Here is a 14911-nt window from a genome sequence, read left to right on the forward strand (position 1 = left end):
ATATATTCTAATCCTACACGAATAAATGGAATTTTAAAAACCTGTATTATTAAATAGAATTTAAATTTTAAATGCTATTTCTCCCAAAATGTCTTTCCTCAGTCCACGATCATGATAGCTACATGGCTATAAAAACATGAAATACAATAAAATATACATATTATAGGCAGTGATTCTTCACAAGTGTGCATTATTGTTCAACAATAAAGTGGGTTTTAAAATTTTAACAGCTAACGTTTATGTTTTTCTCACAAAGAAATGTTTCACTAACTTCACAACATCCAAATTTTCATAGTGTGTTATAAACATATATTTAAAATATGTACATTTTTCTTAGACCTAATACATATTGAAATATGAAACCATATTTTGCTGGCTACTAATACAAAAATAGTAACTTTATCTAGAAACACAGAGAAAAAATTACAGAAGCCCGAAAAGGCAAAAGAAAAAAGCTGAATAGTTTCTTGTAATGAATTATGTTCACTCATAACATGGCATGCATGGTTAAATGTTTTGGATTAGATTTCTTCTAGATACTCAGGTTGAGATTCAAACAACTGTTTTAACGTAGATGCAGATTTCTTAAAATTTCATTATATTCTGGTTGGTAAGAACTATTTCTGTTTCAATAACATGCATAAGTTACACTATCAAAATAAAATTTCTAAAGCAAGCTTGATAAGATTTTATGTAAAAATATTTGATGCCACATAAAATAAACACAACAGAATAAAACTCCACTTCATTTTATTACTCTATGCAAGAGAGACCAATCAATGTAACTTGCTGTCTCTACCTGATTCAATTCATCTCTTTTTTCTTTTAATGGAACATTTATAGGGTATGTATTAGTATGGAATAACATAAAAATATTTAATTTATTCTACAGCACATTCAAACTAGGCTGAGGTATATATTTCACACGTGCGCATACACACTCCCCTACAACCCCCCCACACACACCACACGCACGCGCGCGCGCATGCGCGCCCTGTGTGATTAGGCACAGCTGAACAGAAAAAAATCTCAATAAATAAATATAAAACTACTCATACAGGATAGAATTTTGGTCTTGACTATTTTTAGTATAAAGATGACAAAGCATTAATTTCACTAATTAGTGACCAAAAATAAATTTGAGTCTGGTTTTTATTTTGACGTAGAAACATAAGGAAATAAATGTGAGTTACAACTTTAATGGTCTACAATCTTAGGAAATCCAAATTTGGTGCTCAGTAAAAATTCTTTTGACTGATCTTATATCTTTCTCATTTTCAAATTCCATTCCCATAGCACATCCCGTCAGTTTTCAGTTCTACTTCTTCAACAAGCTGACATCAGTGGGGATTTGGATGTGTTATGGGTAGAACTGTGTCCTCCAAAAAAGTATGTTGAGAGCCTAACTTCTAGAACTGCAGAATGTGATGTGAGAGACAAGATCTTTACAGATGGAAGTTAAACTGGGATCATTAAGGTGGGCTCTAATCCATTCTGTTGTTCTTAAAAAACAAGGAGGAGGAAAAAACAAGGAGGAGGAAAGGAAATTTGCAGACAGACATGCAGACAGGCTGACTATTAGATGAGCACAAAGCAGTCATGTATCTGTCAAGAACAGGCCTAGAAGAGGCCCTTTTCCCACAGTCCTCAGGATGAACCACCCATGCCGGTACCTTAAATTTGGACTTCAAACCTCCAAAACTAGGTGACAATAAATTTCAGTTGTTTAAGCCACCTCATCTGAGGGATTTTTCTTTTTTTTACCACTGCTCTACTAAATTCATAAATAACGTAAGACATTTATTAGGGGAAAGGTCTATAGAGGATAGAGAGGAAATTAGAAAAGGCAAGGAGAACTTAGAGAGGAAGAAGTAGTTCTGACACCTGTGAAGGGGGGAAAAAAGGACGACTGGGTAGGAAGAACCATGGCTTGCAGCAGATTTCCAAAGGATTCTTGATCAGATGACATGTCTCAAGCAGAGGCTACCCATTCCAGGAACCCCCTGTCAGTCAGGACAGCCAGCCTCTGCTACCCTCAGGCACTGGCTGGGAATGGGCTCATGACGGTGATCTTGGCACAGAAGCTGTGTCTACAGCTGTGACAACTAGAAGCTCTGCCGAACATGTGTCCTGCAGCTGGTCCTCCTCAGAGTACATTTCACTAATGCATCTCCATAGCTGGCCCAACTGCGAGGTCCTATTTTTTGTTTTCCAAGAATCACTGAAATTCTTTTATATTGCTCCATCATACTACTTCTATTATCTCTTCTCCTCTTACAGTAGATCCCTAATTGGGTACTCCAATCAACCCCAGCAACATATTGGCCTCCTCTTCAGCCCTCTAATCTTCAACAGGTTCCCATTTCTCAGTATTAGGTCAGGAATCTATAATATGACCTCCAAGGGTGAGCTCAGGATGGCTAATGCTAACATCTCCAGCTTCACATTGCGTTCATACCATATTCCACTTTCTTTTCTGCACTCCAGTTACATATCCTTCGCTCAGTCCCTTATCATGGTCATGCTTTTTCTAACATTAAACTCATATGTTTCTGTATTCATAATATTTCTGTATACCCCCAGCCCCACCCTAGCTCTCACCTTCCTTAGGGAAGCCCTCTGTTCTAGTTAGCTAGGTAACACTCCAATTATTGGCTCCATAGTACCCATGTACCTCGCTTTCAATGTTCTTATCAAAGGTGCACTTTTTTACATTTATTTAAGTAACAATCTGTTCTCCGTACTAGTCCTTAATTTCACAGCAACAGGAGCTGTATCTGTCTTGTTCACTGCTATACTCACAGCACAAGTTCTACCATAAAGATGCTTAGTAAATGTTAAATAAATTGAATGTAATACAAGGATTCACAATATACTGTCTCATGCACTTTCTCTGTAAAACATAGCTAAAATTTTAGCTATCATGACCTCTGTGATAAACCTGTAAGAAAAGTGTCTTCTGAAAGTACCCACAGCAAAACCAAAGGGAGCGCTCCAATTCCTAAATCTCAATATGGATCTCAGGAGGTGAATTATAGCCTTTCAGCTCAAGAGCAGAAAAAAAGTACTAGAATGTCTGAGTACATTAAACATGTACTCACTCTTGCACCTTTTAGATTCTCAGTTAAGATGTTTTAAGTACATCATAGGTGATTGTCACTCTTCCTACCCAAATTAGAACCACTAATATTTAGCTTATATTCTTAGTCACTTTCTGATTGCTGGAGGACAATACTCAACACCCACAACTTAAAGGAAGAGAGCTTACATTTTTCAAGGAGGTTCAGTCCAAAGTTGGCTGGCTCCAAGGCAGAAATGCAAGGGGAAGGGCATGACGGAGCAACGCTGCACTTCCCATGGCATCCAGGAAGCAGAGAGCAAAGGGAGCAGCTAGGAACAAGAAGGCACCCTTCCAGGTCACACCTTCAGTGACACACCCGCAACCAGGCCCAGCTCGCTAACAGCACATTCAGCTACTGAACTCGGCACTGGATGACTCCACTGATGGGCACAGCGCCTCCAGGATCCAGTCACCTTCCATATACACAGGAGGCTTGGGGCATATTTTAGATCCAAACCCTAATACCTGTGCAAAGGAGTTTCAATTTTATCTTTTGAGTATGCAAAGTTACCCCATTGTAACACAGCTACCCTTTACTGAAGAGCCAAATGGGCTTTTTTGTTTTCCTTCTTTTAAACTCAGTGCATTCTACATGGAATCATTTCCCATGGTAGAGATACTTCTGCCTTTCAGGATAAAGTGAGGATTTTAAACCCTTAAGATCATTATTATCAGTCCATTCTGATATCTAACAACAAAGCTCACAGGAAGTGTTGAGATGTGTGTGACCCCATTTTGACAGTCTCAGATCACTGTGCTTCTGAATTCCTTCGGCTCCTTTTGGTAATTTTTTCTTGGGTCCTGTTTAGTGGCCTGCCAGTTGCCAAGTTCTGTCACTATCAAAGTGTTGAGCAATGTATCATTAAACAGAAGATTCCTCCAGGAAGGTTTCCTACCCCTGTTCATCTCCAGTAAAATATTCACTGCTAATAGCCAAGGGTCAATGCAGAAAAGATCAAAAGCATGTTAAACCTATCTTTACGATACTGCAATATTGTTTTCTCTCATAGACACCTTCTGCACCTAGTCCCTTGTAATATAGCACGTACAGTCAGTCACTGTGCTTAGAGTTGCCTCTTCTTGAGAGTATTCTGGATGATAACCCCAGGTAAAGTAAATACCAAGGGAATGTCATATAACTTGGATTTAAGAGGCCCCATATGAAAGTGTATGGCACATAATTTCCTTGTCATCTCGCTTCTCCATCTTTACATGGATTTCCTAGTATTCTCTGTCCCTAAAGCTTAGGATTTCAGTCTTGAAAATCCTCCTGACCTCCATTTCTAAAAGTTCGGCATAGTTATTTCTTGATCAACTTTAAAATCCTATTTAAATAAATCAGTACTCCCAGGATTCATCCCTCTTGGCCTCTGACTGGCACTATGACCGACTCCTTCAGAGTTCTACAATCTCCTTCATTTTTCTTATTTTAACTCCATCTCCAGGCTGGTCACATCTACTTTCTTGCTGGTCACAGTTTCAGGTCAGATACCACACAGATGAGTATGTGTATACACACTCACATATATACAGGGCCTGCTGAAAAAATGTATACTTACTTCAGGAAAAGAAAAATTTGTATAAATACTTTAATACTAAATTTATTGAGATATCAAGAGATTAACACAAGTTATCTTTGACCTTTACAATTATAAGAGGTGCTCCAAGTAGTAGTCCTTAGTTTTCAGATATTTCTTTTCCTGAAGTGTGTATACATTCTTTTGGTGGAACTTGTATTTATAAATATATATATATATACATATATGTATATACATATATGTATATATATACATATATGTATATACATGTGTGTGTACACACAAAATAGAGGTTTGAAATTTATATATGGAGAATATATAAAATACATACATAAAATATAATATATATGTGTACTTGTATAGTACAAATATATGTATATATTTATAATGAAAACCTCTATGAATGATGAAAATTAAGGCATAAAAATAAAAGTTAACAATGATAGGGAGGGAGGAAAACATAGTAAATATGTTAAAAATATATCATAATTGCAATTCTAGGTACGAAACAATTCCAGTAAGAATAGCCAATATTTACTTTGCATGCATATAAGACAGGCATTGAGTTAAGTAGCTTATAAACATTAGCTTTTATAATCCTCATAACAGTCCTACAAGGTTAAGTACCCTTACTTTATATACAAAAAGGGAAGATTTAGAGAAAATTAAATGTGGGGCTATAAATGGTACATCTAGGAGTCATACAAAAGTAATTTGACTACATAGCAGGAGTTTTCAAACATTAACCTAGTGTCTTTTTAATAAAGCAATTTTAACCAAGGTCACAAAATTAACTGACAAAACAGTCATGATCCATAATACAATGATCACACATTATACAAAACTGGACAAACTTTTTTGTTGGAATATATTTTCTGGTTCATCCTCTTTTTATGAAATAATGGGTTGGCATCTACTTGCATTAACAAGTACAATTACTTTAATTGGTCTATCTTTTAGTTTTGACCACTGTAACAGAATCTGCTTTTGGTATACAGATGACGTTCTTCTTTTGGCTTAAGAGATCCATGATTTTGTTTAGAGAACAATAAAGCATAGCCTGAAGGAGTACATAATGATCACAATAAATGATGTGAGCCCTTCAGAAAAAATAGAATTTTTCTTTTGCCAGACCTTGTCTAGGGATGGGGAAATGAAATAGCTGAGAGAAATGAGATAGAAGTGAATATCTCTGGTAGAGATTTGGGAACATTTTTTTAATCAATAAAATATGAATATAAGGGTCTGGAAATGTAGCTCAGTGGTAAAGCACTTGCCTAGCAGGTGTGAAGGCCCTGGTTTGAAAGAAAAGAGAAGGGGAGGGAACAAGAGGGGAGGGGGAGAAAAAAGGCTCTTTTCAGGTCTCGTTCTTGCATCCTGCATCTGTGTAAGACATTAGTGTGTAAAAACATACCGTTTCGAGCTAAGAGTAGTCCTCCTACAGGGAGACAAAAATAAAAATACAGAATCTTGCTAATTGCAAAAAGCCACTGAACCAAATCTAGGCTTGTTCACATTCATGACAAGAAAACAGAAAACAAAACCAGAAATAAAAAAAAAAAACCCAGTCCTTATATAAGTCACCTTTAACTGTGTATTCTATTTATTAGCACTAAAAATCTAACTGATAAAAGCACTTAAGTGTCTTAGCCTCTCTAAGTCTCACTGGTATTTTCCATTTCCTCAATGCTTACTTCCTTGTAACTTTCTTTTTAAGAATCCTTCAAATAGACTCTATTAGTAAGTCCTCTATCCTGAAAGCTGATCATACGGTTTTCCAGCAATCTTCAATCTTACAAAAAACAAGTCACAGAGATTCCCACTGACTTTTCATAGCTCTATTGTACACTTTTTTTTTCAGCTTAGCACAGAAGTTGTATTAGATCTAGATCATTAAGTTTTTCATCATATTTTCTCCTCAGAGATTGCACAGCCCAAATAAAGAACACAACAGATTTCAAGTCGTGCTCCTTAAGAGTCCTGATTTCTACAGAGGTGTGGCCAATAAACACAGTGCTACTTTTAGCTAGTTTACATATTGGGGTCCCATCACCAAAAAAAGATGGAAAAACAAGGCACTAGACATGCTGTCATAGCATCTGCCATGTCTACTGGTCCCAATCCTCAAAGAAAAATCATACCACATATAAACTTTTCAATAGGAAGTATTGTTTTCTACCACATAAAATTATCCAGTTTCACACACAGTAATATGATCTTGAGACTTTTCTAAACCAAAACACTCAATCTCTAGGCTAAATTATGACCTATGTTGTGGTCCAGACTCCAAAGATAAGACAGCCAATCAAAATATCTCCTTGGGAGTTCAGTGCCGGGATGATGTATACATATATGTGTATAAATAACCACAAGGCAGTCTTAATGTGTGACAAAGATGAAGGGATTCATGATGACACTAAAATATGTATTGGAAGGAATAACAGGCCATGGAAAACCAAAATTAAGAGAAAGCAAAATAAGAGATATCAGAAGCTATGGAGTAAGAGAAATATACATAGTTTTATAATTATGTTAGCCAAAAACAAGAAGGAAAAAGAAAAACGGGCAATTAAAGAATAGATACAATTTGTTTTCTATGGCATCATCACTTTTTGAAGTTAGGACAATTTTGCAATGAGTATTAATGTGTGTTTATATATGTATACTTCACAAGAAAACAAGGAGAAATAATTTAAATCAATTTAATTGCAAAATCATTACCTGTATATTATTTATGGTTATGGTATGTGTTTTACTATTCTAGAAGGTGCAAGTTCATCCCAGTGAAAGAGTAAGAAATGTAATCAATCTATCCCTTCACGAATTCATTGAGTAGTGCAGAGAAACGCCAAAAGTAGAACTCAAACTCTGGGTTCTGTGGGAACCTGAGCATTTTTCCAGGTGTTATAACCTTCTGCTCTATCCCTTTGTATGGCTGACATTACTAGAGCTCTCAATCACTTCCTCAATATACACACTTAATCCCTGGCCTTTGTATAGTTAGACTCATGTACAGATCTGACTGGAATAAAACTTGAATAGAACTAACTGTTCCATTTCTGGGTGGAGGTAGGAAAAGTTTGTGCATTCTCTAGTCTCTCTCAATAAGCTCTGCTAAGTATGGAAGACTTAAACTGAAATGGCAAAATCCTAAAATCATAGTTAGATTGCTGAGTTACCACATAGAGCACAGCTGTCCTGGAAAACAGTGTGTTTAGATGCAGCTGACAAGTATGTAAGGTTGAACTTCATCCCTTAAGATGCCAGGGAACTGTGCTTCCCTAGAGAACCTTCTGTAAAGATGGAACTATGCTGTAGTGATATGTCCAATACTGTAGCTACTGATATTATAATTAAGCACTCAAACAAGGCTAGTACATCTCAAGGACTAGAGTTTTTAATTTTACTTAATTGCAATTAAGTTTTAAAATTGCCACATACAGCTAGCAGGCACCACATTGCATAATACACACAAAGGATTATAAATACAAACACATCATGATCAGAATTACATTCTGGAAAGAAGAGTGGTATCTGTGACTCTTAATGGTTACTGTTGGCTGGATTAGCAGACGCATCACAGATCAGAAAGGGGCATGCCATTGGGAGGTATATCTCTAGCTGGCACTCTTCCCCTTTGCTGTGGTTCCCAGTCACCAGGAAGGGATCAGCTTTGCTCTACTCCACACTTCTACCATGATGTTACTGAACTGGAGCCGGCTACCCATGGACTGGAATCTTGAAATTGTGAGCCAAAAATAAACCTGCCTTCTTTAATTTCTGGCTATCAAGTAGTTGTCCCAGTAACAGCAATTCTAACTAATAAGCATGGGAGATAAATTGAATAAGATGTATATTTGGAATGGAGAAAGAAGTTAGAAAAATACCTAATACAAAAACTGCTATTTTGAGCCTAAGCTAATATAAAGTCAATGACATTCACAAAGTAGTGATGTACTCGAAACACTTAGACACTGAAAATGGATGATATAAATGGCAACCGAGATAGAGAGACTTTGGTGACTCAGGTTTCTAGTTTGAGAAACTATGTAGATATGATGTCATTCACCTAATTAAAACAGTGAGGCCCGTGTTTGCTCAAGGATAAAAAGGACTCTCAAATTTGAATGTCAGGAGTCTGTTACTTCTGCCCAATAAGGAGCTGGGTGACTATACATGTCTGTAACTTATAAAGTAAATAATGACTTTGCAGTAAAGAAATTAATTTTGGATGGATCACTCAGAACACACAGGCAGTCCAGGCCACAAAGGAGTAAGAAACAAAGGGTGCAGACAACACTGAATGAAAGAGAGAAAGTCATTCCTTTCCATAAACTTTCAGTGAGTGTCTTTGGATTACAAAAGTTGGACACAGCCTTTCATTCAGACCCTGCTTTCCAGGACTTTAGAGTTATAGGACAGTCTTAACAGCAGAAGCAAAAGAAAAAAAAAAAGTTTCTAGAAAAGCAAGAGAGTAGAAATTCAAAGAGTATCAGAAGAGATATCCTAGAAGCCAACGTAAAAACCAGTGTATCCATTGTTACTGAACAGAGGAAGAACAGCCATAAAATTGAGACAATGTGGTCGCTAGTTATCCTGGGCAAGAACAATTTCAGATGGCACAATGAGAAGTCAAACGGCAACATGGAGAGGAGAATGAAAGGTGGAGAAATGGGAACATTGCAAGGACAATTTCTTCTCCATCTGCCGTGCTATTTCTACCATGTGAGCTTTATTTAGATTCCCTCTCCCTGTCTTCTCAGCTTCCTTACTTTCCTTTACCTCTAAAAGTTTCTTCTAAGGGCTGGGGATTTAGCTCAGTGGTGCTGCCACCTGTCTTGCAAGCACAAGGTCCTGAGTTCAATCCCCGGTACCGAAAAAAAAAAAAAAAAGGTAAAAGTTTCTTCTCTACTGACTCTTAAGCACTACTGGTATTTAAATAGACATGTTGCTATATCTTCAACTCTAAAACTTCCGCCTACCTGCACATCTAAAATCATTGGGGAAACAGAAAAATACAAAAAGTAAAAGTTAACTGAAAGAACATTCAGTTATAGGCCAAGTTTATAAATGACCCATGTTGATTAGAGACACAGACTTCAAGTTCTCTATACAAATATAATAGTTTTTCTTATGGTATTAAGTGGATTTTCAAATGCCCTTGTTTAATAGGAATGAGATTTCTGGACAGTTTCCTTCAACTAGTTTGATCACTTATTGCTATATTCTTAAAAGTTCACTACATTATTACAAAAAGCAAAGATCCTCGTTCAATAAATGAAAAAATACTTGATGACAAACATTATTTCTTTGTTATCTTTAAAGTCCCAATCTCCACCAGTTTGGTGGCATAATAGTCATTCAAACTTACCATGAACCAATTTGCTTAAGTTAAAAAATATAGCTCACATAATACTTATCTAATTATTTACATAGTTGATATTCAGCATCAGACTACAAAAATGTCCTAATCAGTATGCCATACATGCAAATGGTTACTGATGAACTGAGACAAAATTCCTCTCAGCTTCTTAGGTCACTAGGCAGGTCCTAAGGGGAATTAACATTACAAACATAGTCTTATACATTTATCCCTTACAGATAGAAATTTCCGTGTGTGAAAATATAAAAATACATTGGGAAGCACTCTCCTGGCCTTAATAAACCCGACAAATTAGAACTTATTTACATTTGCCTCTCAGAACTGCAGATAAAACAAGTATTTCTTTATAAATTTAATTATCACGTGTGAAAAAAAATGAAAAGACTACTTTAGAAGCACTCATAGAATTCTTGTATTACAGAAGAAATAAAATAGAAAAGTAAAAGAAGAAAAATAATAATCTTTATCATTACTGTGTCAGCTTTCTGTCAGTCTGATGAAATAAATACCTGGAAATAACAACTTAAAAGAAGAAAGACTTATTTTGGCTCATGGTTTAAAGGTTCCATCCATGGAATAAGCAAATGCTTATTCAGTGTCCACTGTATGTTGCACTAGGAATACAGAAAAGAATAAGATGAGTCTCTCCTCACAGATATTAGTATGTGTTCATCTCAGGACACCTAATCTGTTCCTACTGTGTTCCTCGCATATATTTTTCAATTTCTACAGAAACTAATCTGATAGTTCTCTAGATCATTTGTGGCTTCAAAATAGATACTATTTCTAGCCACATATTCATATTCATTGTAACTCAATCAAATTAAAGCAAAACAATTTGGAAGTTTTATGGAGCTCAATATAATACAGTTTTACAAGTAAAATATTCTTAGTGTCACCTCATATCAATTAAAGAAATAATGATTTTGGCCCATTCTTCACCTTGGCACAAATAACTGATGCTGGTTCACTGTCACACATATTTGCAAGTGGGAGCCAACAGGAGCATCTACCAAAATGAGGATGAAAAGCATAATCTGGAAGCAGAAAGTATGGGTCCTGAACATTGCCCAGATTTATTAGCATCAATCAAGCTTTGGCTGTTAGGTAGCCAAATAAATTTAGAACTTGGACTACATGAATGTGATAGATGCTGCTTAAAGAATGCAGTGTTTATTAGCCATCGTTCAGAATTTGGCTGTGCCCATACAACATGATACCAAGTCACCCAACAGAATCTGATGGACACACTCTATTTTTCCAAGTGGCACAGCAGTGAAGACTGAAATGCCATGCCAATAAACATTTGTATATAAAATTATAAATAAAGCCAAAGCAAAAGGAAGAACAAATAAGGGATATACCAAGAAAATTATCACCCCATCCGTAATTTATGTTAATACAAAACATAATAATTAGTGTATCCTGGATCTTTGTAGGAATTATACAGACAGTGCTAAATAACAATTGTACAGTGAGAAAAATAATTTGCTTCAAATTTCTTTTCATCTTTCTTTAGATTAAGAAGTCTTAATTTGTTGACAATAAGGGTTTAACATCTGTAGATCATTTTCTAACTTCCCCTGTAACAAAAAGCAAGCCTGGATTTGGTGGCCCTGGTGAAACAATAACAACTAACTCAATCAAATTGCTTATACTGGTGGTTCTCAAAACTTTAAATTCTTTTACAGTCTTGAAAATTACTCAGGGCTTCCAAAGAATTTCTATTTGTATAAATTAAATACATTATTATTAAAATATTAATTAAACCTAAGAAAATTTTACAGGCCTATTGATTAAAAATTCATTATAATAACAATTTTATTTAAAAACTATGTTCAAAAAACAAAAACGGTGAAAAGAATGGCACTTAAAAATTTTTTTTTCAAATCTTTTTAATATCTGGCCTAAAATGATAGTAGAAAATAAAAACAGAAAAGAGGTGAAATTTCATATTTGCTTCCGCATTCAATCATTTGCAATGTGTTGTTTAGTTGACGGACATGAAGAAAATCCAGCTTTATACAGACAGAACTTGAAGAGAGGAGGAGCATTTTAATAGCCTTTCAGATACTAGTGGTTATTCTTTTTTTGATACACCAAAACTTGACAAGAGTTACTTTCTTAATGTTAGTTGCAATGCAGAATCTGAAATGATAATCAATGAATGTTTTGCACTCTATAAACTTATACAAGAATGTACTATTTGGAAAATAATTTTAATACTGTACATCACCAGAATAGGTCTCAAGACAGATCCCCTTCACGATTCCTAGGACCACATGTCCAGAAACAGTGGCTTACACTACACCCCTTTAATGAGAAATTTAAACCAAGTGATGTTAGTTTTCTATTTATAACGAAGACTTGGTTTTTTTAAAGAAAATTTTTGGTTTAAACCATCAACTTAAAAATATACACTAAATAATGGTACAGTGTAGATAATTATGGGAAAAATATGTAGTTTGGAAAACAATAAATGAACAATTACCATTCTGCAAACCTACTCCCTACTCGCATTTTATGGAGGAAGAAACTTCTAGACAGCTTCACCTCAGCTTCCTTTGGTGAAGTCCTGGCTCTGTAAATCAACTCTTCAGAGATGGGGCTCCCAACTAAGTACAACTTGGGCAATACTAACATATCTGATTGGAAAAAGCTTTTATTCCAAATTTTATAAAAATAAAATATCCCTAATAAGGCCCTTCTTCAGGACTATTATTGCAGTATTGAACAAAGCACAGTAAGACCTTCAAATATGTAAATAACCTTCTCTTAAAGCATCTGCATTTTGGTAGGCACAATTTTGACAAGTTAATTGCAAGAGAGTGCACTGAGCAGCAAGGGAGAAATATCATAAGATAATGTGATGGAAACTCAAAGGAGTATGAGATTCCTTCCATTTCAGGGAGTGTCCTTTGAGGCTGAAGGAGCTTCAGCTCGACGGAGATTAGGCGCTGGGGTACTGATTTATAAATGAAGACAGCAAGCTCTGGGCAATTTAAGCCCCCCTCCTCAAAGGTAGCATGGGTGACTAAGTCACCCTCACATTCTCCCTGGGGTAGCGCCCCCGAAGCTGCGGGCCGGAGGGAGCAAGGCGGGTCACAGAAACGGGTCGGCCCCTGTCAGGCCGCAGGGTGGCCATCGAGGCTTCGCCTCACCTGACCGTCCTGACCACGAAGTACACCAGCACCGCGGCGCTCACCACCATCAACACGGACAGGGCTCGCTGTGTCATGGGTTTGTCGCCAGGGCTGGGGCTCACAGCCAGGCCGCCCCCGACGGAGGCTTCCCCAGCCTTGCCCCCGAGATCTTCCGCTGCGAGCCCCGCCCCGGGGTTGCTGCCATTGCCATTGCCCTCTGAGCCATGAAGTCCTGCGACTTCGGCCGGAGCCTGGCCCGGCGACTGCGCCGCGGTGGGACCCGGGGACAGCGGCGGCAGGGTCCGCGGGCCAGAGTCTGGAGGCCCGGGGCCCGGCGCGGCCTCGGCGGCCCGCAGCACGGGCGTGGGCCCGCCCAGTGCGGGCAGCAGCAGGAGCAGCACGGAGGGCAGGAGGCGTCCGAGGCAGCAGCGGCAGTGCCCGGCAGGCATAGTCCCCAGGCCGTCCTCTCACCACGTCGCAGCCGCCTGGCCCGCCACCCTGGCTCCACGAGAGACCATGGGCGCGCTAGGAAAAGTGGCGGCCGGATCCTGAGCTACTGCCTAGGACGGCAGGTGGCAAGAGACAGCAGTGCCTGCCGCGGCGGCGGCGGCGAACCGGAAGTTCGTACATCTCAGCAGCCACTGCTGCTAGGGACTCTTACAGTTGCTAATATGGAGGGGCCCGACGCACTTTGTGACGTCAGACGTTCAGAGAAAACGGCGCACGCATAGTGATGGTGACTAGACTGGCAGGACCATTAGGGACTGTTTGCTACTCTTGAACTTCTGTATTTAATACAAAGGGGAAGGTCTGGGATAGGTGAGAGTGAGAAAGTATTAAAAAAAAGTTATGTGTATCAACTCTTCCCATACGGGAACCATAAAATATATGAAGCTCATAATTTGAATTATTTGATGGAAAACTGCAAAAACACACCTAATCAATAACCAAGACTGATTTAGTACCCCACCGTTTGATGACAAAACAGACTATTTTTGTCTCCAGGCCCCCTGACTTTACTTACATCACTTTAGACAATGTAGAGTTGTAAATTCTTTTTCTGCCCCTTTAAAATCTAAGTCTTTTTATAAAAGGCTCTTGTCAGTTACAGGAACCTGGAAGTCATTCCTTTAAAATGTAAAAAACAATAGTGCCCTATCTCTTAATTTCTGTGGAGGATAGGGCCTTAACCTCTGCGGGTTCCTTCAAGTTGTGAGAAAACTTCCAGTGGTGGAGACAGAAGAAAGTTCAATTATTCTTTTGGGTATAGTCAAGTATTAAGCACAGGTGGCCTTTGATCTGCCTACCCAAGCACTTGAAACTCTCCAGCTCTTTGTTTCTTTTACTGAAATTGAGCTCAGACTGAGTTCTTGCAGCACTCCCCTATTGCAGAAAGGTAGAAAATGATCAAAGTATTTTTGTGGATGTACAAATCTGCCAAAATAAAACCTATTAGCATAACTAATAAATGAGGAAGAAAAAAATTACATTAGTGTATTTAGTGTTTTCTATGTATCTATAAACTTTATTAATAGTATTACATTGTAAACATATATAGAAAAACCTCAAAATACTACTAAGTGGAAATAGTAACTATATATGGTAGTATATCTGGTAATTAAATTGGCTATGGTAATCATTTCACAGTGTATATGTGAATCAAATCATCGTAGTGCACATCTTGAATGTGTGAAATTTACATTGGTCAGATATACCTCAAAAAAAC

At 37.6% G+C, this 14911-nt stretch overlaps 1 protein-coding gene across 1 annotated transcript in view; it reads right to left on the minus strand.

The window, feature by feature from the left end:
* The window catches only part of Fam174a (family with sequence similarity 174 member A), a 40141-nt gene extending 26268 nt beyond the window's left edge, over window positions 1-13873 (minus strand). The window contains exon 1 of the mRNA XM_004841731.3: window positions 13204-13873. Coding sequence (XP_004841788.2) covers window positions 13204-13634 — 431 coding nt within the window. The 5' untranslated portion in view covers window positions 13635-13873. The remainder of the gene's footprint in view (window positions 1-13203) is intronic.
* Window positions 13874-14911: the final 1038 nt, after the last annotated feature.

Source organism: Heterocephalus glaber, unplaced genomic scaffold (assembly GCF_053883595.1).
Source record: "Heterocephalus glaber isolate CG9 unplaced genomic scaffold, H.glaber_assembly_v1.0 deba00001465, whole genome shotgun sequence".
Taxonomy (NCBI): domain Eukaryota; kingdom Metazoa; phylum Chordata; class Mammalia; order Rodentia; family Bathyergidae; genus Heterocephalus; species Heterocephalus glaber.